This window comes from Haemorhous mexicanus, chromosome 17, assembly GCF_027477595.1.
Source record: "Haemorhous mexicanus isolate bHaeMex1 chromosome 17, bHaeMex1.pri, whole genome shotgun sequence".
Taxonomy (NCBI): Eukaryota; Metazoa; Chordata; class Aves; order Passeriformes; family Fringillidae; genus Haemorhous; species Haemorhous mexicanus.
In genome coordinates, this window is record NC_082357.1 from 7,409,169 (window position 1) to 7,434,947 (window position 25,779).

At 39.8% G+C, this 25,779-nt stretch overlaps 2 protein-coding genes across 17 annotated transcripts in view; one reads left to right on the top strand and one right to left on the bottom strand.

The window, feature by feature from the left end:
- SHISA9 (shisa family member 9) overlaps positions 1–8,322 on the bottom strand; it is a 175,136-nt gene extending 166,814 nt beyond the window's left edge. The window contains exons 1-2 of the mRNA XM_059862177.1: positions 7,566–8,322; positions 532–659 (exon numbers count right to left, since the gene is read on the bottom strand). Of these exons, the coding sequence (XP_059718160.1) occupies positions 532–659; positions 7,566–8,173 (736 nt within the window). The 5' untranslated portion in view covers positions 8,174–8,322. The remainder of the gene's footprint in view (positions 1–531; positions 660–7,565) is intronic.
- CPPED1 (calcineurin like phosphoesterase domain containing 1) overlaps positions 1–25,779 on the top strand; it is a 439,059-nt gene that overhangs the window by 373,643 nt on the left and 39,637 nt on the right. For 11 of the 16 annotated variants that reach the window (XM_059862184.1, XM_059862194.1, XM_059862182.1 and 8 more), the window contains 2 exons: positions 3,784–3,869; positions 11,047–11,156. The gene's annotated coding sequence lies outside the window, so the exon portion shown is untranslated. Of the gene's footprint in view, positions 1–3,783; positions 3,870–6,406; positions 6,502–11,046; positions 11,157–25,779 lie in introns of all 16 variants that reach the window. The other 5 variants (XM_059862193.1, XM_059862192.1, XM_059862196.1 and 2 more) reach the window with 2 other exon arrangements.

Consider the following 25,779-nt stretch of genomic DNA (forward strand, 5'->3'; position numbering starts at 1 on the left):
TACAGAATAAAAACATTATGTAAAAATTAAAGTAATAATCTTCTCATCTTTCCCTTGAGAAAATGAAAACCACATACAACTTGATGCTATCCAGGGAAGTACTTAATTACTATACTAGTGGATATGATCTAACAGCCTAATGAGACTGCTTTGCTACTTGCTGTTACAGCCCTATGAAATGTATTGTTAAATTCAGCTGTAACCACAATTGGTATTTTGGTATAACAAAACTCAGAATAAGGCAAAGGCTGATGAGCTGAGCAAAACCAACAGGTAGAAGAAGACAAAGATACAAAACCAAGAGAACTAATTAAAACTAAATGCAGTAACTAATTTTCCTATTCAAAATTTATTTATCTCACTTTTGCACTAATCTGCACTAGGAAACTAAATTTTTCTGATTCTGAGAAAATGGATATTTCTAATTTGCAAGAACTGTTGATCCTCATTTGACATTGAGCAATATTAGTTTCATAATGCTCTTTTCAGTGCCAGCATTCTAGCTATTGAGAAAGTTAAAATGCAACTTACGTAGGTTATTTGGAGCAGGTCTCGTCTCCATGTTTTCATAGTGCTGCACATGTACTACAATGTTTAGATCTCTCTCCATATGATCTGTTGTACAAGGACCTTGAGGTCGCATAACATCAGCAAGAGCCCTGAAATCCAAACAGAACGAGAATGAATCTGCAAAATCTGTAAGACATTAACAATATGTTCCAAGATCTATTTCAGTTTGTGATGCAGTCGATCATAATGTCTGCTGGAGAAACCAGCTCCCTTCACAGTAAATGCAGCAACTAAATGCATTGTGAGACTTCACACCTAAGGCTCTTTTTAGGTTGTCTTACTGACAACCTAAAGTTGCTAGAAGTAAAACACAGAAACACATTAAGTCATTTAGGTATCTTGGTTTTGCCGGAACATAATTTAAGCTCCTTGAGCTTGTAGAATTCTGCCACTGCATGTGCTCAGTAACATTTATTGCCATCTTGGTCAAGCTGAGCAGCTCAGCATCTAGCCCATGGCTACACCTTTCACGAACTGCTTATTTTCACACTTAGATTACCAATTTCAAAGGAAATTCTCACACGTGCACACACAACACAGTGGTCTTCACAGTATTCATTCAAAAATGTTACTCAAGTTGAAAAGTCATATAACTTCCACGTAGAAATCCAGTAAGCAGGGATTTAAGGATTTCTCATCCGGATGGGGAGATCAAAAAGGTCTTTTTCTAACTTCTGTGAGTGTCCTAGTCTTTAACATAGAGCAAATCTTGCACAGGAATACTCCCTGCTCCTTTGAAGGCAGTTCGGAAATAGGATGAAAGCTTTGTGCTAGCAGAGAGGGAGTAAGCAAAAGGTTCCTGAGTTAGGACAGGCCCAGGCTGGTGCTGTCTGTGGGCTTGCCCTGCAGGGCTCCAGGCAGTCTGACAGAGCAGTCAGGCTCTGGTGACTGTGTAAGGACCAGTTCCACTGCCAAGTGTCCTGCTGGATGTAAGGGCATCCTTAGGCACACGGATAAACACACACACCTGGATCAGCCCTGTGGAGCCAGAGTCACTGACCAAGTTTGAAGCTCTGAAACTCCCAGCATGGCAACATCTAACTGCCTGTGAATCTGTGCTATATTGTCAGAGTTCCATAGGAGCAGGATTAGTCCTTACCTATGTGCCAGAGCTACCTGCTGAACTACTGTGCACTAGGAAATAATTGGCCCACCTGCAGAAGCTGTTGCCTTAGGCAAAGGAAAGCTTTGTATGTGTAGTATGTGTTACCAGTGTCTTTGTGCAAATCTTTTCAGGTCAATGCATAATGGACTATTATTTACCTCCTTTTTGTTTTATTGTTTTTAATTTTTAGACATCTTGAGCAATTTTTTAGGGGTGTGGACACATTTTCTGGGCACTATGCCCAGTTTAGTTTAATTTTCTACAAAATTATATACAGTGTCCAGACACTGCATCAAGAAATACTGGCTCATAAACTAAAACTTGCTTTCAGATTGCTGGAACATTGCTTGGGTACACAGCTGAACAATACTGATGTTTTCTTGTGTTTATGACTAACGTTATGTTATTAAGATATTAGATACAGTTGTGATCAACATGTTAGAGAATACTCTGTTGATCCTGGAAAAGGTCAGAAGACAGTAACCATTTGATTAATGGTATCAGAGTAATGCTCCCATTTGAAGCAGTGCTTAGACTGCAGAAATAGCAGAGCTGGCCTACATAGCAGAATAATAAAAATTCAACAGAAGAGATCTCATAAAGACATGTAGAAATGATGAAAAAGGAAAGCATTATATTGCAAAAACAATTTAAAATAAGTGGGGACCAAAACCATTCATATCTAGTCAATTTATGCAAACATATCTCTATACAGAGGAAATTATTGACATCAATATTAATTCTAATTCCAGAGGCAGCTGAACACATTTCTGGGAAGGGAAAAAAAAGTAAATGAAAGTTCCTAACTCCAGTGTGGGAGTTAAAACTGTGAGATCTAAGTATTTCCCCACTTTGTGAGAGTGGGTTTTCAGCAATCCTTTCCTCATTGCTCTCAGTCTGATGGTAAATATTGTTTGCTGTAGACTTTAAATAACACCCTGTATGATGCCAGATGAACTACTTCCTGTCTGTGAAAATGCTAAGTTTTCTACAAGTTCAGGGTAGCTTTTTTCAAATGGTTTTCAAGGAATTATCTGTCCAGTTCCTCCTTCTATATTAAAAAAAGATTAACTACTCACCATCAAGTTCTGGTTTTAATAACACAGCACCTATACTGTGTTAGCCAAAGTTGTACAATCTTCTCAGGGCAGAATAGCTCCTATAAGTGAGAGCATGTCCTCATTCTCCACTGATGTCAGAGAGAGTTAAAAATGTGTAGCAGCTTCAGTATCACTGAAGTACAAAGGAAATGTTGTACCTGCATTTTGTTCTTTCAGGGGTTTGCCCATATAATGAAATGGATAAAGGGAGGCTTGTTCCCCAGTACATGACAAAATCCTTGAACAGATGTTTGCTCTGAAAAATTCCACGTAGGTCAGGAGACTCCTAAAATACCTTCATGCATTTGTCTCACCTATAGTCATATAGATTTTATTCATTATCTGAAGAAATTGTTGTAGTCAGTCCCACTGAAAATTTAAGCTTTACACAGAGGGTCTTTACCAACTGGATGATTTTTTAAGGAAATGTAAAGTGCAAGATAACCTTCTAATCAGGAAGCGGTATCATTAAGACCTGTGCAGGGATATTGATAGTAGTATTACAAAGGTGGAGAAATGTTACCTACGTAGGAGTTCATGGCCCAGAACTATCCAAGTATCACAAAACTTCAGCATTTCTCTTGCCATAAGATTTTTCTTTTTGGATATGTAAAACTATTTTGGGGTGTTATAAAACACTTGGAGCCAGGCATTTCCCTTATGGGTACAAGCTGAAAGAAGCTGAAACACAGGTTATTTCATGAAAGGTCACTTGTCATATTTTGCCTCCAAAACTGGGTCAAAGCCCATAAGGGAAATAATTTCACACATTGGATTCAGAATTTTGGCAAGTCAGGCCATTTTTGGCCCCAACTACAAGTCTTTTAAATGATCAATAGAAGACTTCAGTCCTGAGCTCAGCACTGGGCACTTTCTTCCTTGTGAAGGAAGAAAGAAGAGGTTAGATGGTTCCCAATATTTGTACAACTGTAACACACTGTAAGAAGCACTGTTTTAAAAAACAGGAGTTACAGCATAAGAGCATAATTGTAAACATTTTCCTTTCAGCTCTTGGTGTGTTTGCACATTCTCCACAAGGATTAAGAAGACAGGTGCAGTTGCATTTACAGAACAATCTCCTCCATGCAACAGAGGTAAAACTTCTTCATTTTCTATTCATTTTTGAGAGAGAATTCTCCACTTGAACTGATGGAGCCTGGCAGGCCCATTGATTGGTGTAGTCTCAAGCAGCAAGAACGTGCTGCCCTCATATGCTGAACAAAGCTCCTGGTCTGGTTCAGCAGGCAGATCAAATCTGTGTCCTCTCATGCACAACACTGCCACGTTCCCTCCCTCTGCCATAGCTCCCTCCTACACCATCTGATTTCCTTATTCTCCTCAAAAACAGGAGGGGAAAGGAAGAGCTACTCTGGATACTACTATTATTGCTTAGTCTTGGACACTGTCACTGAAGGGAATATTCATCTCCTTTTAACATCAAGGAACAAATGTTAAAATAAGGAGAAAAAAACATGTGAGCTCTAAAATGAAATACACCGTGCAGAGTTAAATCTGTACTTTCCTCTCCATGTTCATCTTCCAGGTTTACACTTCTGTGCCAACAGAAAGAAAATGTCAACAGTGCCATACCTGGCCTGTTTCCCCAAGACAAAAGTAACAAGTCCTTTCTCTCTAAAAAAGGACAAGTCTTGACTTTTTTTCCTAAAGGGACTCACCCAAAAGAGACTTTTCCCTATGGAATTTTTTTTTAACTGATTAAATACATTTCCACAATGTTTTTTTCATTGTCAAATATATCAGGAAAATTCAGTGAAGTTAATGGAGTGTTCTTGGTTTGTTTTGGTATAGTAGTAAACAAAATTTAATGAAAGGCAGCTGTATGGAAACTATGCTCAGTTAATAAAGAAAGCTTTCTTTATTAACATTGTACCACTCCTAAACACACCAGTGTCTTACTTCAATAGCATCTACTGACTGCAAGATGAAGTAATGCAAGAAATTAAGAAGTGTGGCACAGTTTTGCTTCCTATTTAGAAGTCAATGTTCTTATTCCCATGTGTCAGGTCTCTGTTCATATTTTGAAATATTTTTAGTAAATCAAGAATGGAAATGTATCATTTTCATGAGTTACACTCAGATGTTCATTTTTCTTAAAAAATCAGCCCCCATTAAAAAAATCAGTTCCCATTCTGCATTGTCTTTTTTGATAAGCAGTGCTATCCCTTTCCTAGGTGAATTTGTTCATAGAAATGAAGGAGATTCAAATTTTTCATGTAGCCATTGGCTAGGCAAGGGAAAGGACATAGTCTTAACTAAGGAAATAGATGACAAATCATTCTCTGTGTGTTTCTTGCTGCCAGCCAAAATGGAGTAACACTTAGTACTTTTTCTTTGGCCTACCTAACACTCTCGATGCATTAAACTTCTACTTATTAATAAGATTCAGTACAGGAAAAAAAAACAAACTAGGAGGTGTTCTTTTTTGTTTTGTTTTTCTGGTATTGTAGTGATGAATATTATAAAAGAAGGTGACTATGAACACAGCCTACATATTATATCAATTGTTGGTACTATTAACTGTTTGAACAAATAAATTATTTTTAAGTATTGCAGCCTTTTTTCAGAATATTAGTAGTGTAAAATGAGCTAGAATGGAATATTTTAGTTAAACACTAACTTAAGGACTAAGAGGTTAGTTCAATTCTTCACTCAATGAATATATTTATAGATTGCCAAAGGGATTTACAAATCTAATTCCTTTTCAAATTAATGTTAAACCTATCCCACAACTGGAATAAGAGAGAACTTATTAAAAAAAAAAGCTATAGATCTTCTTTTTCAGAATATGACTAGCTATTATGTGTACTGCGTGGGTGACTGTTTTGCCATGTGATCATGACTTTCCAAGTTTCTATATAATCCTGCCTTGAACAGTTCCATGTACAAGATCACAGACGCTGTTAAGTAATCAAGGTAACAGACGACCTTTGCTAAGACCCACTTCAGAAACCTAATCTTTATGCATACATGACTCAAGGATATGAGAATGATTTCCCAATCCCCCATAATTCTACTTCCATAAAATGAGACAGAATATCCTTTCAGAATACTTCACACCTGTACTTTACATGGCAAATATTTCTACTCTCAGAAGCAGAACCTATTAAAGCCATAATTTGCAGGGCTGGCTATAACTTCACTCTGTTCTGGGCTTTGTGAATGTTATGAGCCCTGTTTTTTTGCCTGCACAAAGACCCTATAGAGGGAGACTGAAGCAAGGGAGAGCTTTTTGCAAACAAGCTCTGTGGATTAAAATTTAAAAAAAAAAAAAAAATGGGACCCATGTATTGTTTTTCTCGATTTATATAGAAAATGTCTAAAGGATTATCATACCTTCCTCAACAAAAACCATCTTTGCAGAAGCATCACTGACACATGCTGTTGACTAAAATTTCTGCAATGTGCTTTTTCCCTCAGTAGTAAAGCATATCCATATCAGCCAGTTTATAAATAGCAAATAATAGCTCATGGACTGGTGATGCATTTCAGGAGTATTTCTGTGACTTTCTCTGTTCATTTCAAAATAAGCAGTTAATCAAAAAGTCATGCAGAAACTTCAGTAAAAATGAGGCTCCAGGTGTTGAGTTGATCTCTTGGACTGTCTTTCAAGGGATGACTCTTCATTAAGCCTTAAAGATTGTGGGCTACACCATCAGCAGTCGGGGCAAGAGGAAGTTTTCTGCCACACTGCACGTCCAGTAGAAGGTATCCTTTCATTGTATTTCATCACTGAAGTTGCCCAATATGCTGGGATCTATTTAGACTCTTTAATGGAACTGTTTGCCTTTTTTAATGCCTTTCCCCCATCTGCTTTACTTTCATGTGCCTGGGATTAGCATAAAGAATCAGACAGGCTGCAAACTTGACAAATGTGTTGTGCCTTGATTTTGAACTGCTGTGACAATCTGGTTTTGGAATATGTTGTTAAAGACACTGGGCTCTGTCCCGAGTTGCCCACCTGCCTATCCACCACTAGGCAGCCAGGATCTGGAGTAGATGGTACACAGCATTCCTAACTCTAGGTGGGGGAGGTTCTCTTTGATATAACTCAGCCATTACACCGTGGAGACAGTTAAAACAAACACATACATGGATGAGGCAAGACTTTCATATTCCATTTTTTACCTCTCAACAGTAACTGAAAAAATGTTAAGAAATTCTACAATAGCTTTTCCTTTTTGTGTCTTTCTCTTCTCTTCCACCCTGACTCATTTTCACAGCTTAGAAATTTTACAAATAGCTCACACACTTGCAAGGGCTGGAGGAGTAGGGAAGGTCCTGCCAAAACCATTTTGCAGCTGGAGAGGGAGGGTGAGATGGCATTTGTTTACATCCTTCTGTTGAGAAGTAAAAACATTTTCCAATCTTTGAAACTATTGGAAGAGGGAAGACATCAGGCTTTATATAATTCAGTGTTGCTGGTTTCAGAATTTGTTTTTCTATTTATGCACAGTATATCTGGGAACACTTGCTGGATCTTGTTAGGGAGAGGGTCGGGCATTGCAGATAAAAATGGACTACTGTCTGTGCAGACTCCACAATTATCCCTCATCTTCCTCAATATGCATGTTCTGTGGTAACCCAGGCTGGGGGCACCACAGGAGCTCTGCTCAGCAAAGTTGGTCTCTCTCGGTCGCCTTGCAGGGGAATGCAGCCTGCCCGGCAGGAGTTGTGTGTTTGGCAGGGACACATGGGCTCCTCTCTCCTCTCTAGGGGCTGGGCAGAAGGTAGGGGGGAAGGGGACCCTGCTGCCTGGCACTCAGCCTTACCTGGACATGTGCTCCCGCTGGGGTCTGTGTGCCTTCTCCAGCCCTAGTTTGGTGAAGATCCCCACCAGCACCATGACTGCTACAACCCCACAGATGATGTAGACAATAAGGTTGGTTTTATCCCGAGTAGGGTCATGCAGAGGGTCGTCTATGCGGGAAGGAGGCTTCCCAGTGTTCATCCACAACGGCGTCTCATAGTTTGTGCATGTGCTTTGATCCAGCCTTGTCTTCTTGAACTTGCAGCAAAACCTGAAGCCACAAGTGCCACAGCAGAAGATGAACTCCCCCGAGCTGCAGTTAAAGGGGGGGTCCCACTGCCCCATCACGTCAAAGTAGCCCCTGCAGAAGTCTGGGGTGGGAGGTGGCTCGGAGGGGTCTATCTGCTCCCCGAGGCTGGAGTGGTTTCCTCCCGAGAGTACCACAAAGCTCCCCAGCTGCTGGCCAGCTTTCTCCTGAGCCCGACACACCAGCGTGAGAAGGTCCGCCACCAAGTAGCCGAAGAGCAGCCGAATAAAGCCTTCCATTCTGCCTCCCAGCCCCGGCTCAGCGATGCTGCTGCCGCCGCCGCTCGAGCTGCTGGATGCTGCGCTGCGCCAGGAGCTGAACATAAAGGGGCTCCGTCAGGAGCCGGGCGTCCGCTCAGCCCGCGCTCGCCTGCAGCACCACGGACAGCCCCGAACGGGCCGGGCAGGGTCCGCAGCCCCCGCGCAGGGTCCGCAGCCCAGCCCCACTCCGCTCCGGAGCAGCGAGCGCGCGGCACTTGTGGAGCGGAGTGCGCGTGAGAGGGAGCGCGGGAGGAGGAGGAGGAGGAGAAGGAGGAGGAGGAGGAGGAGGAAGAGGAGGACCGAGGGGTGGAGGTGGCGGCGGCGTGCGGGGCACCGAGCCGGGCTGGCAGAGGGGCGTGGAGGGGCCGCCAAGCGGGAGGGCTGAGGCGAGGGCGCTGCAGGGGAGGGAGGAGGAGAGGGGGCGAGCGAGGAGCCTGCCCGCGCAGCCTGGTGCCAGCGCGGGGCGCCGGGGGCACCCACCTTCCGCTCCCCCGCGGAGCCCGGCGCGGTCTCTCGCACAACTCCCTCAGACACCCGCGGCGCCCGCCGAGCCCCGCCCGGGGCCGGGCTGCCAGAGCAGGGCGAGGGAGGCTGGACGGCCCCGCCGCGGCATCCAGCCGCCGGGGAGGGGAGATGCGCCGTGGCGGGCGGGCGAGCGCGGTGCCAGCGGGGAGAGCCCAGCCCGTCCTCTGAGGCGGCCGCGGGAAGCTGCGTGCCAGAGACGGGGCTGCCCGCCCGCCTGTCCCTCCCGGCAGCCCCGCTGAGGGGCCGGCGTCTTCTCCCTTTCTCCCTCCCTCTCTCTCTCTTCCTCCCTTCCAGCCCCTCTGTGGGGCTCTTCGTCCTCGCATCAGCCCCGCCGCAGAGCCGACCCCCACCTCGCCCCCCTCACTCGCTCCCCGCCATCCCTTACATAAGAGACTCCCCGTCCCGGCGGGCGCTCCCCACAGGTGCGGCTCCAAAAGCGCGGGAGCGCCTCCTCGTCCCCTGCCTCCCTCAGCCCGCCCCGCGCCGAGCGGGGTAGGGGGCAGCCGGCCCGGGCTGGGCTGCGCTGGGCGAGCCTGGGGCAGCTCCGCGGCAGGAGAGCTCCTCTGCCGATAAGTAGAGCGCTCTTTCTCCCGGGAACTCCTCCCTGAGCGCTCTCCGGAGATGCACTCACCTGCGAGGCAAAAGCAGGTGCCGCGGGCGGAGCGGCGCCCATGGGGCCGCACCTCCGCTAAGGCCGGGCGGGAGCGGGCGCTGCCCTGGCCCCGGCGTGCCGAGCACAGGTACAGCGGTGCTCGCAGTGCATGCTGCCGAGCGGGGCTTTGTCTGCTAAACATGAGCTGCTCCTGCACATCATTAATTTAAAAATCTCCTTATAGTGTCAGTCAGTTGGCTCCAGAGGGCACAGTGAGGCAGCGGGTTGTTTGTGAGGTACAGAATTGAAATAACTTCCCCCAAACAGAGAACTGACTCTGGGAAAGACTTTTTAGTGATTCGCTCTCCTCTCCATTGCTGTTACTTAACTCTCTCATCTCTGTCGTTTGGTTCAGCGGTAACCTGTTCAAGTAGCAATAATATTATCCTGAATACTATGCTGCCACCAAATGTAGGAAATAAGCCCACTGTGGCGTGATTTAACAGTGTGGGCTGGTGCTGAAAGCCGCTTGCCTTTTCCTCAGCGCACGCCTGTGGGTGCCTTGCCGTGGCCTCAAGGGCTGCCCTTGGCTCGGGGAGGGCTGGTGTGCTGGGGCTCTGCCATGCCAGGCTGCCCTCCCTCTCCCTCTGCATCCCTGGCGCTCTTCAGGAACTTGGGCCAAGTCCGTGTGGAGTTGTTATGCAGTAAATAAATGGAAAGGTGAGGCAGAGGACAAAGCAGACGTTTGGAATCTGAGAGGCCTGTAGTTAGCTAATTGCAATCCTTTGCCTTCTCTTAAAAATAGACTCTAAGTACAGTGATGATTCCACTGAACAGTTTGACAGGAAGCCTGGCATCTTTGTCCAGGAGATAGGTTAGAAAGCCCCTTTTTTTCTCAGCAGAGAAAAACAATCAGTCCTAGCCAAAAAACAGCCTTTCTGGGTTTTAATATTTAATTCTTAAAACCTCCACCTCATCAACATCCCCTTTCAAGTCTCCTCTGAAATCATATCATTCCTCCCTTGTGTATACTTCTCTCTGCTATTATTTATTATTTAACACTTTGTGATGCAGTTTGTGCTGAAAATACTGCACAAAATGAATCTTTTCCATACTTATTATTGCACCTAGAGACATTTAAGGTCCAGTCTGTCAAGCAATTAAGATTATACAAGTTTCCCTGTTGATTTGACGGCTAAAAATCTGCTTAAATATTTTGCATGATTAGTGCTATACATGTGCAGAAATAATAATATCCAAGAGCGATTTATTTTATGGGTTATTAATCCTGACTAAATATGGAACAATTTTCTTGTTTTGCTGAGTTCCTAGGGTTTTCCTTAAGAATTCCCCTACAAAAAAAGAAGCCTGAAGGATTTAGGTTAGAACCTGACATCTGTGGGATTCAGGTCCATGAGATCAGAACTCAACCCTAAGTGACATGTGCTTGGGAAAAAACAGGTGGGTGATCAAACCTTCTTGAAAAAAACCCACTTTCTATAGCACCAAGAGATTTTGGATCAGACTCATGGAACCCAGAACCCATAAATCATGCTATCCTTGATTAATTATAAGTTACTTCAGTGAACCGGAGTTGGGGCACAAACCATTTTTACTAGACCTGTGGCAGTGTGCTTTAATGGCTTCATAGCATATATTTCTAAGAACACCTGCATGATCATTAGTTACAATAATGGAAATAAAACTAGTTGAGAGAAATTAGTATTACACATAGTACTGAGGCACATTTTGGGTCATTTTGTGATTTTATAAAAGTTTTCACAATTAAGTCAGTCAAGAAGTGTCTTATTTATTTCAGGTATGCTTAACAAGTTGAGAAACATCAAAGATTTCCTGGTTTCACACCATCATCTTCTACTTTCAAGACTTCAAGAATTTCAAGACTTCTCTTTTTGATATTGCTTTAAGGTAAGTAATAATTGCCTACTTTTCTACAGATTTTTCCCATAAGAAATGTTCTTTGCCTGTAAAATAACTGAGAGGATGACTGTTTCAACCTGAATCTACAGAATTCTCTTTACTCAAGTGTATATCCATTTAATTAAGTGGAATTCTTACTTTAGGCACCAGCCATATACAAAATTCTTGTTATATTTTCCCTCTAATTTCTTTGACTTGTTTCCACTAAGATGATGTGAATCAATGGCAAGGCTTGTGGTTCAACTTTAACCTAGAAAATAGGCACCCTTCCTGGTAAATTCAGTAGCAATGCATACTCATGCCACAGGGAAGCTGCATATACATTCAGACTCTGTTTATGGAATTCTGTGTGGAATTGTATATAGAACTGATTCTTGCAGGGGTTTTTTTATGTAAATAAGAGAGTTTGAAAAAGAGTAAAATTAGGAGAGAAAGTCAGTGAGTTAACCTGAATGTTGGAGTGGGGGCAAATATGAAGAATATAGAACAGCTAGACCATGTGGAGCAATTGCAATTATTATGTTCAAAATTCTGTATTTAGTTTTTGTTTATAATAACAATGTTGATGCAAGCTTTGAGTATTTTCCTGGGACTGATTACCTGACAGAGAGAATAGTCTTTGCTGAGCACTGAGTCAATGGAGCTTTCTAGCTAATCATAATTTCCCAAAAAATGCCCTATAGCTCAATCATTATTATTTACAGACATTCCAGAGCTGTGAATATCTGTCAAAAAAAAAGCAGCTGGACAGGCCTGATCTCAGGCAATGTTGATGTGAAAGGTATTTTGTGATAGGAAAGGTCATGTGGAAATTGGAATGAAGTAGTTAATGTCTATAACCTTAATAGTCTCTTCATGCTGTAGTGGGATGTAGATATACAGTGCTGTAGGGTGGATGTAGATACAAAACGTTTTGTGGCTAGAGAACAGAAGAAGTGATGGTTCTTCTGTGCCAGCTCAAATGGCAGCAGGTTTGTAATCACTGTCTTTAAAAGAACAGTTCAGTGGTGGAAGATGTCTGCTGGGCAGCACTAGGGAAGCTTGAGACCTGGAAGAAGTGCCTTAGCAGACATGAGTTAAAGAACTCTTTAAAGAAAGAGTTAAAGTGTGCTTTACCAAGGAGGCTACAAGTGACATAATGTTTATGGATACTGAAAAAAAGTCCTATGATTCACAGATACTGTAAACACACTGAATCACCACAGAAGTTTGGGGTTTTTTTAACAGCTCTACATACTTGAATTTGCATAGATCAGAGAGAGCCCCGTTCGCTTCTACCAAGTTCTGTCACTCCTCTATGAGCAGTGTCCTTCCCTAGAGGCATTAGTCTTGCTGGGTGGTTAAAATGCATTTGGTTTTAATTACATAGCAAACAATTCATAAGCCTTTGCTCTTTTAACCAGTAACTGCAATCATTGGTGTATCAGTACAACAATGTGTGAAATCCCAACCTGCATTGTGTTGACACTAAATACACTTCTGCTTTTATAAATAGTGAGCACACATCTTCTAACTAATCTTTCCCTTTTCATTAAAAAAGATGCACATACAGACTAGGACAGAAGCAGCTTGTTCTCATAACTTCATGGATTCATAGCAATTTTAACAGGAACATCTCACATTGAGCACTTCTTTGTTATTGTCATCAGGTCTCAAAACATACACTTGGCACGTAGCAAAGGGACCACCATCATGAGATTTTAATGAGCCAAGAGGTGCTGCATGAGTGAAAACCATGAGAGACTTGGTTTTATGGCTTACTGAGGAGGAATATAATTTTATTGCAATTCTATAATGTAGAAATTACCTTTATAACCTAATATTTTTCCTCTTCAGTCTTCTTTTAAAACCTCAGCTGTAATAATTATGTGGGTTAGGTTTGAGGCAGGCAGTAACTGCAACCACATTTGGAGTGGACTTCATGAAATCCCAAGAGTTCTTGTAGCTTCAGCTGAATTCAAAGGAGATTAAGAAAATTCAGATAAATGTAGAAGGTAAACAGAGTACTTGCAAATAAACATTCAGGAGCAAATCCATGTATAGTGCAAATATCTTCAGTGTACAGCAGTGGGAAGAAAGTGCCAGCAGGTCTAAAGCAGCTTCCAGCAGTGCAGCTGAAAAACGAGCTGTGCCCTCGGGTTTGCCTGTTGCACAGTGACTGCTCTGATCCTGAACAAGGAAAGCTGACAACCAGTTTCTCTCTTTGGCAAAACTGACGTTACTTTTGAATTGTAGCAGTATTGCAAGTACCAGTGAACAAGGTACGTTTCTGCTTGTTAGAAATTAGACTAACATGGAATTTAGATCTGGAGTGATTGACCGGGTGTCTGAGGATTACTGCAGCTGACAAAGAAAGCTCTGCAGATCATTGCAAACTTGTGCCAACAAAATCTTTATCTTGTTAACAAAAAACCAAAAAAAAAAAAAAAAGAGATATAAAAAGATAAAAGCTACACAGGATCAAAAAAATTGGAACTGCTTTTGTATCTTTCCAACTGAAAAGCAAACCGCCTTTGTTCCCATGAGTTCAACTTTTCACAGCAGAATGGAAGAGTTTCTAAACAGTCCAAAAATAGCATTAAAAATTGTCAAGGTTAAAGTGAGTATAATAGGTTGTGTACTGTGCCTGAGCATAGAGAAGCTGTGCTTAGATATAGAGCAGGACACATAGGCGAGAAAATTTTCTGATCATCTGCTGTTTGACTCTGGCATATGTTAGACCAGCTGAGGAGCTGATCTAACCAATACCTCTTCTAAAACTCCTCAGCAACTGAGATAAAGAGATAGACAAGTTTAGTCTATGGTGTGCATTCTTCAGGCCTGGAACATCCATGGATAGAAGGCAGAACAAGAAGTCAAATTGATGAGTCAGTTAAAGTCTGCCAGTTTCAGCACTAATAACCCTCAAGGGCTATAGAAGTAAAGAGAGAGTAGAGCTGCAAACCTCAAAAGTGAACAACTTGATCTTCACAGAAATGTAAAGTTGCTGTATTACTTAAATAACAAAATATTTTAGCCACCATATATTTTGCATATCTTCCAAAATGTTCTGTCAAGCAACCAAAAGCAAAAATTCTTACTGAAAATTAGACCTTTTTAGAGTGCTTCCCTGATAATAAGCTTTAATGATGTCTCCCTGTATCACTGTCACAACATGCCCATCAGGAGCTTGATGTATTTTGAGTCTTACATATAGTATTAATATATAGATGCAGGAACTTTCAGATTTATGAATAAGAAAATTTCTCTTGGCAGTTCCATTTTTAAAGGATGCTAACTGTTAAAAAGATGTTCAGGATTTTAAAACGCTAAGTCACGAGACAAAAGAAATAAGTAGCACAAAGTAATTATGGTCAGAGTTCTATGATACCTTTTTAATTCTATCACACAGTTATCAGTGTCAGGTGATGCTGTCACCAGTTTTCAGGTGGCTGTCAGATTCACTTATGTGACTGTAGGCCTGGCCAAGAGGGTCAGATGTCAAGAAGGTTAAACATCCACAGACCAACTCAGTATCTACTAAATTCAACTGTCTTCTCACTAATTTAAAATGGAAACTGCACTGCACTGAGTGATTTTGCTCAAGAGTTGCTGAATAATCACAGCTTACATGAAACCACCAGATGTCTGAGTGGTCAGTACATCTGAAAACCGGGTCACACATTTGAAAGCCCAATAATGAATTCAGAAACTAAATTTAGGCCCATATGTTGGAAAGCTGTTGACGTGCACAAATACACACACAGGTTCCAGACCACGCTTTTAGGCAGATGGTAGCAACTGTCCCTTCTTGACTCCACTTGACAGCCAACTGTAAAGAGCAGTGCTAAAGCTGGCTGCAAAGGGATTTGCTCCTCTGTCCTTTAGCATGAAAGCCAGTGAGAAGAAATAACCTATCAACCAGGTATACTGATAGATGGGTCTAAAACCCAGGAAAATTTCAAGGTGGAAACATATGCCTTATGTTTTCTTTCTAGACAGCATTTTGATAATGCTAACAGTATTCATCATTAATATTTCTGAGCACAGTGCAACTCTGTTACACCTACATAAATGCAATATCTATCTAGAACATCTGTCTAGGTACTCTTTTTTACTATCTTGAATGAAAAGGCATCAATCTAATTTCCTTGCTCTTTGCATAAAGCCAATATTAAACTGAAAAATTAATGCATAGCGTAACTAATGTGTAGCAGAACATTTTTAATAATTTTTTGAGGTTTTATAACCTATATTTGCCTAGAGGTTTTTTTATTATTGTGAAAGTGCAGTGATCCCACAGCTGGATAAATAATAGGACAAATAAAAGGATTTTAACTACATTGTGAAATGCACATCAGGGAGTCTTAAGAAGTGCTGCAAAAAGATGCTGACAGCAGATTCTTGTGGTATCTTTTTGTTGTAGTGTTTACTTAAATCAGCAGATTATCTCTAACCTGCTAAATATAATCCAATGTTAATAAAATATTTAGGATATCTTTTCCCTAATACATATATTTTGGAGATTATTGCAGAATACAGTAAGGTTGAACACTGATATCTGAGAGTACAACTTCAGAATGGATTGTTTAATCTTTAATCAATATAGGCAAGTAACTCAGGAGTAAAATTCTCCCTGTGAATTTAGGGATTGATCTTCTTTAAAAAGAAAAAATAACAAAATTTAAAAGGAAATTGCTCATAATTTCTATGCAAACTAGAACAGTTGACATGAGCCTTGATAATATGATTAACAAAGACATAATTTAGATGGCTGAACAATAGGATCACTTTCCTACATGAGCAATGTAAATATTTCAAAACATAAAATGACCATAAGTGAAAAAGACCACGTATCTCAACATACCCAATTATCTCACTTGTTTCTGTCATAATGTTTAGCTCAAGTTAACAAAAAAAAACCACTAAAACACTTGCACATGCACAGCAAGATCAGAAATAGATCCTCCATGTAAAGCCTCAGCCTGGGTCCAGTTTTCAAATTTTTTGTCTCATTGCACAGGATGTTTTTAGTATTAGGTCTGTTGACTAGCAGTAATTTATTATTGATAACTGGATGCAATGGAGTGAAGATTTCACTCTAAGGAACAAGACTTTATAAGTTTATTCTCGTTGAGATGTTCTTTATAGTACATAATATTCTATTTCTTTCAATGGGATAATTTTATAATGCTAGTGTTCTTTATAATGAAAGCAAACCCAAAATCTAACATTAAAGGCTTGAGGAAAAAAACCATCCAGGAAAAGTTAAAGACAAAAATACAAAGGCCAGAGTCTGATGCTTATTATGTGAGAAAATGTAGAAATATTTACGGAAATAATATTTCCACAAACAATACAGCTTTAAGCTCCAGCACATCTGCTGCACATTCCTGAAAATGTATTCAGCCAGCTCTCAGGTATCTCTGTGCATCAATCCATGGAAGCCCAAGGGAGGCACGTTCTGCTGGCCACAGGGATAAGGAGAGCTCTCTGGCACATACACTCAGGGAATCTGCCTGCTCTGCTGGGGAAACCAGGAAAAATCAGCAGTGTATTCAACAACTCTTGTTTCCACCTCCCTGCCTCCATCCATCCTAAGTATCTTTGTGCTCTGTGTAAAAGGATGAGGGCTCCTTTTCACTCCCTTCATGACCTTTCTGGAGCTGGAATTTTCTGGGACAAAAGAAGAGTCGTCTCTATACCATGTGCAGATACAATTTTCTTGGCAACTGACATACAGCTATGGAGTTGAATCCCTGAGGAATCCCAGCTCCTTAAGAAAAAAATGTAAAATCCCTTATTTTCACCTGCTTTTTCAATAATCATAACAATAGCAACAACAACAAAGCCATCCCTCCTAGGACTCAAGGAAAAACTATAGATCCTTTACTGTGGTTACACTCAGAACTTGTAAAGGTGTTTTGATACCATGGTGATGAACACAGCATAAATGCCAAGATAGGCGATGGATCCAGCTGGCACCTCTCCCTCCTCCCCCACACATCATGGTGCTCACCACAACAAGTTTATGATTTTGTCCTAAAAATCTGTTGAGTCCTGTTGGTCTTTACGAATTTACTTGTAGAAATCACAAAATGCTCTCTTTCCTTTGATTTAGTCTAGACTGCATGAGAGGTGCATGATTTTTTTTCAGAAATGACACCCATAAGATATATCATTCTCTTGAAAAAAAACCTCCTCCAAAGCCCTAGCTGATAAATAAATGTGAATACTCCTTCTTGGAAAAAAAATTATCTACCTGTCTTCTCAGTCAGTTTAGGAAAGTTTTACCCAGGATGGTATTATTATATTTGTTCAGGTGAGATTTATTGTTCAAAAGCTCAAAGAGAAAGTCCTCTAAGTTAACTTCTACCTTGTACTTTTTCTGTTTACATTGGATTATTTAAGGATGAGGGGGTTTGATTTTTTTTATTTAGAAGATGAGATAAATATTTGCTAGACTAGGTTATGTAAGAACCCAGAAATATTACAATTCTCTTTTCTTACAGGAAAAGTGTGAAAAATAATAGCAGTCTCATTGATTCACTAAATCTTTCTCGAGATATTTACTAACTCTAAGTTTTAAACACTGCTATTTTAAATTTACATTTATTCCAGTTGCACAGTACAAGGATGCCATTGTGCTTGACACTACTTTGTGTCCTTGCTAGCAGCTTCATTCTAAGTCAAAGGCCGAGTGGATATGGACAAGGTGTAAATCTTGCAGCTGCAGAGTATTCTTAGGACTAAGTAGAAGAAATGTTATTGCAAGGAAAGCAGATATTTATAAACCAAGGCTTATAAATCTGTTATTGAGTGTATTAAAATTAAAAATTTTTCACTGATAAATTAATTTTGAAAGTACTTTAGCTAATGAAATATTTTATCTGTTTACATACCTGGATGCTTCCAAAACAGTTACATTTCAAAAGATGAAGCACTAGGTACTGGGAGAATATTAGTAGATTAAATTCTATGGATCTAAATGAGACCAGAGCTGCTTTTAGCCAGGATGAATTTCCCTCTTTATTTGCTTGCGTTGCAGAAATTTGATTAACCAGAGTTTATCCAGAAGCAAATTAGTGCTGAAGTGTGAAAATCAGAGCATTGAGACTACTATCACAACCCTATGCTGGCTTTTTTTATCCAAAGAGTCCAATTAAGCAAACCTGGCAGAAACCTTAAAAGTAAGTGTCCTCTGCTGGTTGCTAGTAAAGAATTGATCCCTCTTTTTTTGAGAGAAACAATACCTGTTTGCTCAATAAGGCGCTGAAGGAGAAAAATAGAGTGTAATACCAGAACTACACAGACTTCTTCTGGCTCGGGAGGCCAAGAGAAAAGACTGGAAATTCTAGTACCTGCCTGCTTATAATATAATTATTTCTGGCTGACAGCAAGATAACAGATGCTTCTTCAGGTCAGGGCTTCCCAACCTGCTCCTAGACAACCTTTCCATCCATCCTCACGAGCTGGACTTCAATTATTGTGGCACATCAAGGGCACGAACAGCCCACGTGCAGATATCCTTTAAAATGCACAGTGGGAGGATCTCTCAATCCTTTAAAATGCTCTACAGTTGAACAATACTGGCTTACAAAATTGCACCTGAACAGGAAATAAATTTAGCCTTAAACAAACAGTTTGTTCAGAAACTTTGTTGGAGTAAGCTTAGGGCAAAGAGAAGTTACAGTTTACTTTAATTTTCCTGAAAATAAATATGTAAATCAACCTGGTTTTCAGTTAAATTTGACCTTCTCTGGAGACAAATTAAACTTGAAGGTTTTTAGAGAAGCAAATGGAATATTTTCTTTCCCACCTGCCTTTTCCAGCAAGGAAAGCAATGATCTCCATCTAGGTAAGCTTGGAAGTATAATAATGAATGATCTTCTGCCAGAAGCTCAGCGCTGGCAAATTCTCACCCGTTCAGAATTATTTAATACTTTTTGCAGAAATCATCATAGCTAAGACTAGATTAGATTAGTATTGCTTGACTAGATTAGATTAGTATTGCTTGAGAACTGCTAGTTTAAAAGGAACTGTCATAAATATTGTAGCAAAGTGCAGCTTGTTGATACAGTATTACATCACATTTTGTACATCTAATAAGCATAGTAAGACCTTCACCCATTGACTCAAATTCATCAATCACAGGTTTTTTTATATTGTATACATATTTTGTGTATATATACATTATATATATACATAGATATGCTTTTTCCCCAGTCAGTTACTCTATTCCAAATGTCTGATTTTAAAATGTTTTTCCATAGTGCTTGTATTGGAGAATAAACTGAAGTGCAGATTCAGACACAATATTTTATATTCTTCTTAGCATGCTGAGCTCTTAAGATGTTTAGAAATATTGTGGAACTGCAAAAAAGACACAGTCAATTAATTCCTTCATTTGAATAATTAAACATTTTTAATACTCCCTCTATACCTTATGTTCAGCTCTAGATCTATTATTGATAGTAGCTTGCACTGTATGCTGCAGGAGACTGTTAGGCACTTGATTCCTAGAACCTGGGGAGGAGAACATTTCCTGGCACTATGAATTTACCTACCCAGTGACAAAGTTGTCTTGTTCTAATTCAAACATGTTTCACACCACCAGTAATTACTCCATATGAATGTTGTGCTTTTATTTTAATGAAAAATTCAGCAGTTAATTATTCCAAAAAAATTGTTATGGTTGATGAATCCATCCAATTGCATTCAACAAAAATGCTAATCACACTTCACTGGTTTTGAGCCGTTTGTGGTTTAGCACTCATTCTAGTACCATGGTCTGTTAAGTAAGTCCAGGGGATGTATTCATGACCTCAGGTTTGTGGCCAGACTCTGTTGTCAGGTGGGTGCTGTCAGGATGTCATGGCTAGAGAGGGTTTGTTACATCTCTGTGGTGAGGACATCCCTACAGACACACAGCCTCCAGGGTCCCTACTCAGTGGATTGGCTCTGTGCCATTTGCTCACTCTCAGGGCCACTCTGGGACAGTGTGCAATGTCCACCATGCTTTTTGAATGAGCCTGACTGTGCCTTATGGCAGGAAGGTCTTAGTCCCATCTGATTTTAAAGCTAGAAATGGCACAGTTCATTCTGCAAGGACACTGGGTTTGTTTGCCACAGAGTACATTTGGAAGGGTTGGATGTAGCATCTTCTCATTGGTAGCTCACTGTTTTACACAGCCTTCTACAATTCCTTACTGTGAATTCCTGCAACCAACTGGCAAAATCAAAATGATCTTTAAGGGTTCCAAGTCATCTGCAGAAGAGGCACTTGAGCTAATTTCTATATTTTGTCTGATGTTCAGGGGATATATCTTTATGGTGATCATCCTTCAGCAAATGTAGGAATGGATTAATAAGACCAAGCAATATTTCCATGAATAAAATTTTATTTTTCCCTTGTTTCAAAACCAGAAGAAATTGAAAGAGTGGGAAAGCCACTTTTCTAGTGTCAATTAGTCTGGATTTTTATGCTTGGACATTGGACTCTGTTACATTTGTAACAGAGATTCGAAAACTACTGGAGCATTAAAAATTTTAAAGAACACTGGGAATACAGACAGTGTTTGCTGTCATTGACTTAGTTGTTATGAATAAATACAACTGGAAAGAATCTGAAAAAAATCATGGCAAACACGGGGAAGGAGGCTGGTGGCTGAAGTTAAGGGCAGCACAAAACAGGTGGATTACATTTGCCTTGTAGGGCATGCAATCTTGTCCTCATCTATAATTAATTTTAAAAGTAGAAGCTTTGTGGTGCATGTTATGTCTTCACTCATAAATCAGCCTCTATGTGCCTCTACCTGTGTCCAAATTTTCCGTTATTTCTTTTTACCCAAGGCCTGTAAAACACCTACAGATCTTTAGACCAGGAATCTGAGGGAAGTGGAAAATGTAATTTATTGCTGAGATAACATTGTTGAAAAATGGATCCTTCTGGTTATCTAATACAATCATTAATGGGAAAAGAAAGGTCCTTGAAATTCTGAGAAACAAAAGTGCTAGAAACAGCTGAAGGAGAGTCCACACTGAAACCTAAAAAAAAATCAAGTACTATTTAATTTTCAAATCACATTTCCTACAAATTAAAATAAGGGGTTTGTAATAGCGATAATTACCTATTCAGCATCCTTCATCAGTCTCTGAACTCATTTTCTTCAGTCATTACTTGAGTGAAAAAAAAAATTAAATGGGTCATTTATGGTTTAAATTAATCTATGCTTTTCCTGGAGTACCTCCTTTGTTCACCTCCAGCTTTAATTACTGAAAAACATTATGTTTTATAGAAATCTGTGGCAAAATAGATGCATCCTTCATAGTCATCCTATTTCAGGAAGTACAGTGACTGCTATATTAGTGACATCACAGATGGCAAAGTCAATTTTAAGATCTACTTCACATGCAAAACCTGGCACACAATATGAGTGAATACTAATGTGTAGAAGAGTTCTGTGAAGAGTTTAGCAAACATAAATCATTCTCCAAAGCAGCAAAGATTCACAAACTTTAGATTTCAGTGGGGAAATGCTGCCCAAATCTGATGGCAAAAAATTCTGGAGAGCTGTTAAGCCAGAAATTTCTTATAGTTCAGGATGAAGCGGCAGTCAATCTCAAATATTCTACAAAATTTTGGAAATGAACACTTCAATTAAAACCTTGATTTTTTTTTTTTTCACTCAGCTCAAGCCCTGCTGGACTCCTATGCAATTTTTATGTGTCTAGCAGTTTCTATACAAACTCATGACCCAAATATCCATGACTTTTCAGGAGCAGACACTGAATGTGTCAAAGATATGCACCAGATCAAATAATTCTTCCTAGTCTGGCTCTCTCATTCCCTGGAGTCTTTACTAAACAGGAACTTCAAATCTGCTGGTAGCCCAGGTCTCAATCATTCGATGAAAGGTGCAAGTTCTTAGTGTACCTGAAAATGAAATCTCAGGACACAGAATTCTAAAATCAGAGGCACCCTGAATAAAGTAGAACTCTTGAATATTTGAGAGCACAGAAAATTAACAAGACATCTTAAAAAATGAGCAATAGCTCTAGATAGAACCTGTATCTGTGTCAGAAATTGTAATTCAGTGTGCAAAACAAATTGAGTTAAATAGTGTGTTTAACTCATTACACCAACTTTTATATCTCTCATAGTTACAGTGATTCAAGGAATATATTACAGGTTTCTTGAACAAATGGAGCCTGCCCACACTAAATGAGTCAGATAAAAATCAATTACATAGTGGATTTTTAGCTGTGGAAATAATCAATGTCATCATTGTTCCCTTGCTAGCAACAAAATATTGGTCCTGGTCAACCAATCCCTTTAAGATGGCTTGTGCAAAGCATTTTTAATATTTTTGATATTATTTTATGGGCCCTTTGAAAATGGAAGGTCATTTGGTATCAAGGCCAAATATTAACAGAGCATTTTCTAACATTGCTAGCACTCTTCAGTGCAGGAATTAATTTTTACTGTAGTAATTCATTTTTGTTTGTATTGAATATTCTGTTTTATCATATCCTGTAATGTTTTAGGCTCAGATTGCTAAATTTACTTGTAATAGCCTAGCCATCCTGGAGTCTCAGCAATGGAGCAGGACACAGGAGTGTGCTCATAAGCAATACTACTATAAGTTTTCAGAACTTCCTGATTTTTATCCATTTGCTGTTCCTGGGGAAGGAGAGGGGCTGCATCCTATGCCAAACCTTCCAAAACGTTGCATCTGCTATCAGTGCTGATGTGTTCAAGGACTTACAGGGAGAAGAGATTCTTAAAAAACAGACAATACATTGTATGTGCTATTTATTTTTAGCATGAGTAAATCCAAGTTCTTTCTAAACAAATACAATTATATGTAATTCTATCATGAGGTTTTATCAATTTCCATTATTTTCTCCAACTTTTCCCTCAAGGACTTGTATATATCAGCAGGCACTGAAAACAGATGTTGATATTGCTATGTGTATTGTTTACACCTCCAACTTTCATTGGATTCCCTGAATTCCAGATGGCACAAAGTCATTCTATTCTATATATAAGATTAAAATGGTTTTGTTTCAAATCTGCATATCTGTCTGTGCATTGTAATTTCAATTCCAGTGTTTAGACCAACCTTCTTATATCCTTTTCACCTTTTGTACTCTTCCAGTTTTGTTTTTTTTCTTCCTGTCATTTGCTGAGATTAGAAAAAAGATTCCCATTCTTCAACCACTGCCTTGACTATTTTGCACTTTATTTCAATTTTTAAATAGAGATAGTAAATTTTAGAATAATTTATTTGTTTTATTAGTGCTTTATCTAGGTGCATACAATCTTACTTTAAACTGCAGTAAAAAATAAGGTAGAATGTCTATTACTGGATTTTTCAGAACTTCCAAGAACTTTAAGTCTTGGCAGCATGATCTAAAGCACACTCGAGTAAGTCTTACGAGATCTGGACTCCACAGATCTGCACTATTCTATTCACAGCCCTTACTAAGCTAAATCTTACATAAGAATTTTATTTTCAATGCCTGCATTTCCCACTTTTAATCTCTTATTTTCAATATACTGCATGCCCTCCCAGAATGGTACATTTCCCTCTGTATGTTCACACTAACTTTATAAAATTAGTAAAACTCTCAATTTATACTCTATATATAAGAGGAGACACGTGCTACTGTAAATTATTTATTCAGTGCCATTATATTCATGACACTTCATATAACAAATCAAGTCCTATGACAAAATTCTGATGCTTTATCTAGGCCCCATCTGGAATGAGTCCATGAAAATCTATAATTAAACCAACATAGATCAGTAGTAACTTTGAACGACTTAGTCATAGTAAAATGAGTTTAGCTGTATAGCATTTGGTCCATGAGCTTGGCTTCAAAAATGCATACTTCAAATTTGGCACAGTAAAGAAAGCAGGAGAGAGCTGAAATCCCCCTCCTGCATACACAGTCCTGATTCTCAGTTCTCACGTTTATAAGCAAATGTTCCTTTATTTCTGCAGATGAAAACACTTCTGCACTCAGGCTGTAAAATCACAAGAAAATGTCTTTAAATTACAAAACTAAAATTTCTCGTGGCTTCCTCATTACTGTAAGTAATGCTTAAGGTGATCTAAGAGCAAAGGATTCCATTTGAAGAAGAGGCAACATAGGCAGGCTGCACCATCACCATCACCTAGAAAGAGCTGAGCATCCTGTGGCTCATCCATGATCCATCCTGCAAAGACATCAAATATAACAGAATCCAAGTACTGACAACACAATTTTGTAGAGGAGAGCACCCTATACATGTCTAGAAAAAAAGAGCTGTGAAATTACAGACTTAGATAAATCTAGAAGATCTTACAATCCCCATCTCTGCCAGGTCTAATTCAATCTTTCAGACATGCATAACTTGACAAGAAGCATGGTTGCCTTTAGCAACACATCCAGGTTAAGTAAGACAAAGGTAATTCAGGTGCTGATCACAATCTCATGTCCTTGTGCTCCAGAGCCACGCTATGCTGCCTTGCCAAAACAATCCACATTTTTTGGCCTGATCTTGATGTTATTTCTCATGCAAAATTAATCCTGACTTTAGCTGAAGTCATGCAGCAGTCATATATTCTGGTTTATAGCTGCTCAGCCCTATTAAGCAAATGAGAAGAAAATGGAAACGAAATAGAAAAGGTAGGAAAAAAAAATCTTTGCATGACTGAGCCAACTGCTCTTATATTAGCATGAGCAGTTCTACCACAAGACTGTGATCACCCCTTCCTGTGGTGGTGTTGGGATATTTAGATAGGCTACACCTGAGACTTAAAAATGCACTTTAGTTTTTATTTGTTTAATATACCACATGCTGCCTCATAAAGAGGGGAATTGACAAAAACTACTTAATAAAAAAGACTTCCCCTAGCGCTTTCCATCTAATGATCTTTAAGCAGTTTACAAGTAGGACTGAAGGAGCTGTTTTTACTTGTGGATAATAATACCCACATTTTACAGATGGAAAAGCCATCTAGCCATAGGAATGCATTTTAGTTGACAGCATTAACCTTACCTAACACATTGCTGCAGATTTCACACGATGAATAGAGGCACTCAGAACTCTGCATGTTGCACCACACAGAATAATGGGGTCCCAGCTGTTCAACTGGGACTGCAACCGTATTGTTGTTCCTGGATGGCTGGGTCAAAAAGGAATTCTAAGTCAGAGGAGATGAAGAAAGCATTGCCTTGCAAGGGTCACCGTGAAAAATGTGTATTTTATGATTGGCTTTTCGCAAATATTAAAATGAATATTATATGTGTTGTGTTAGAAAGTAACGCTGTATTAATTCTCTTCAGTAGTGTGTTAAATATAGTTTTAGGTTATAAAAATTGTTAAAATAGAAACTATGCTATGTAGGCTACTTTTTTTTAAAGAAAGAACTTGCAGCGAGATAGCAGCCACAGGACACCTAAATCTTTCAGAGAAAAAGAATTTATTGCTCCCTTATCAGAAGAAACGAACTTCTTCCCGCCTCGAAGGCGCTGTTAGGATTAGGAGGAAGAAGTTGACATGACCAGGCCGAATCCTGTGTTTGAATAGAATTTATGCATCATGCATGAAGTGTATGAATATGCAACAGGCTGTTGTTTT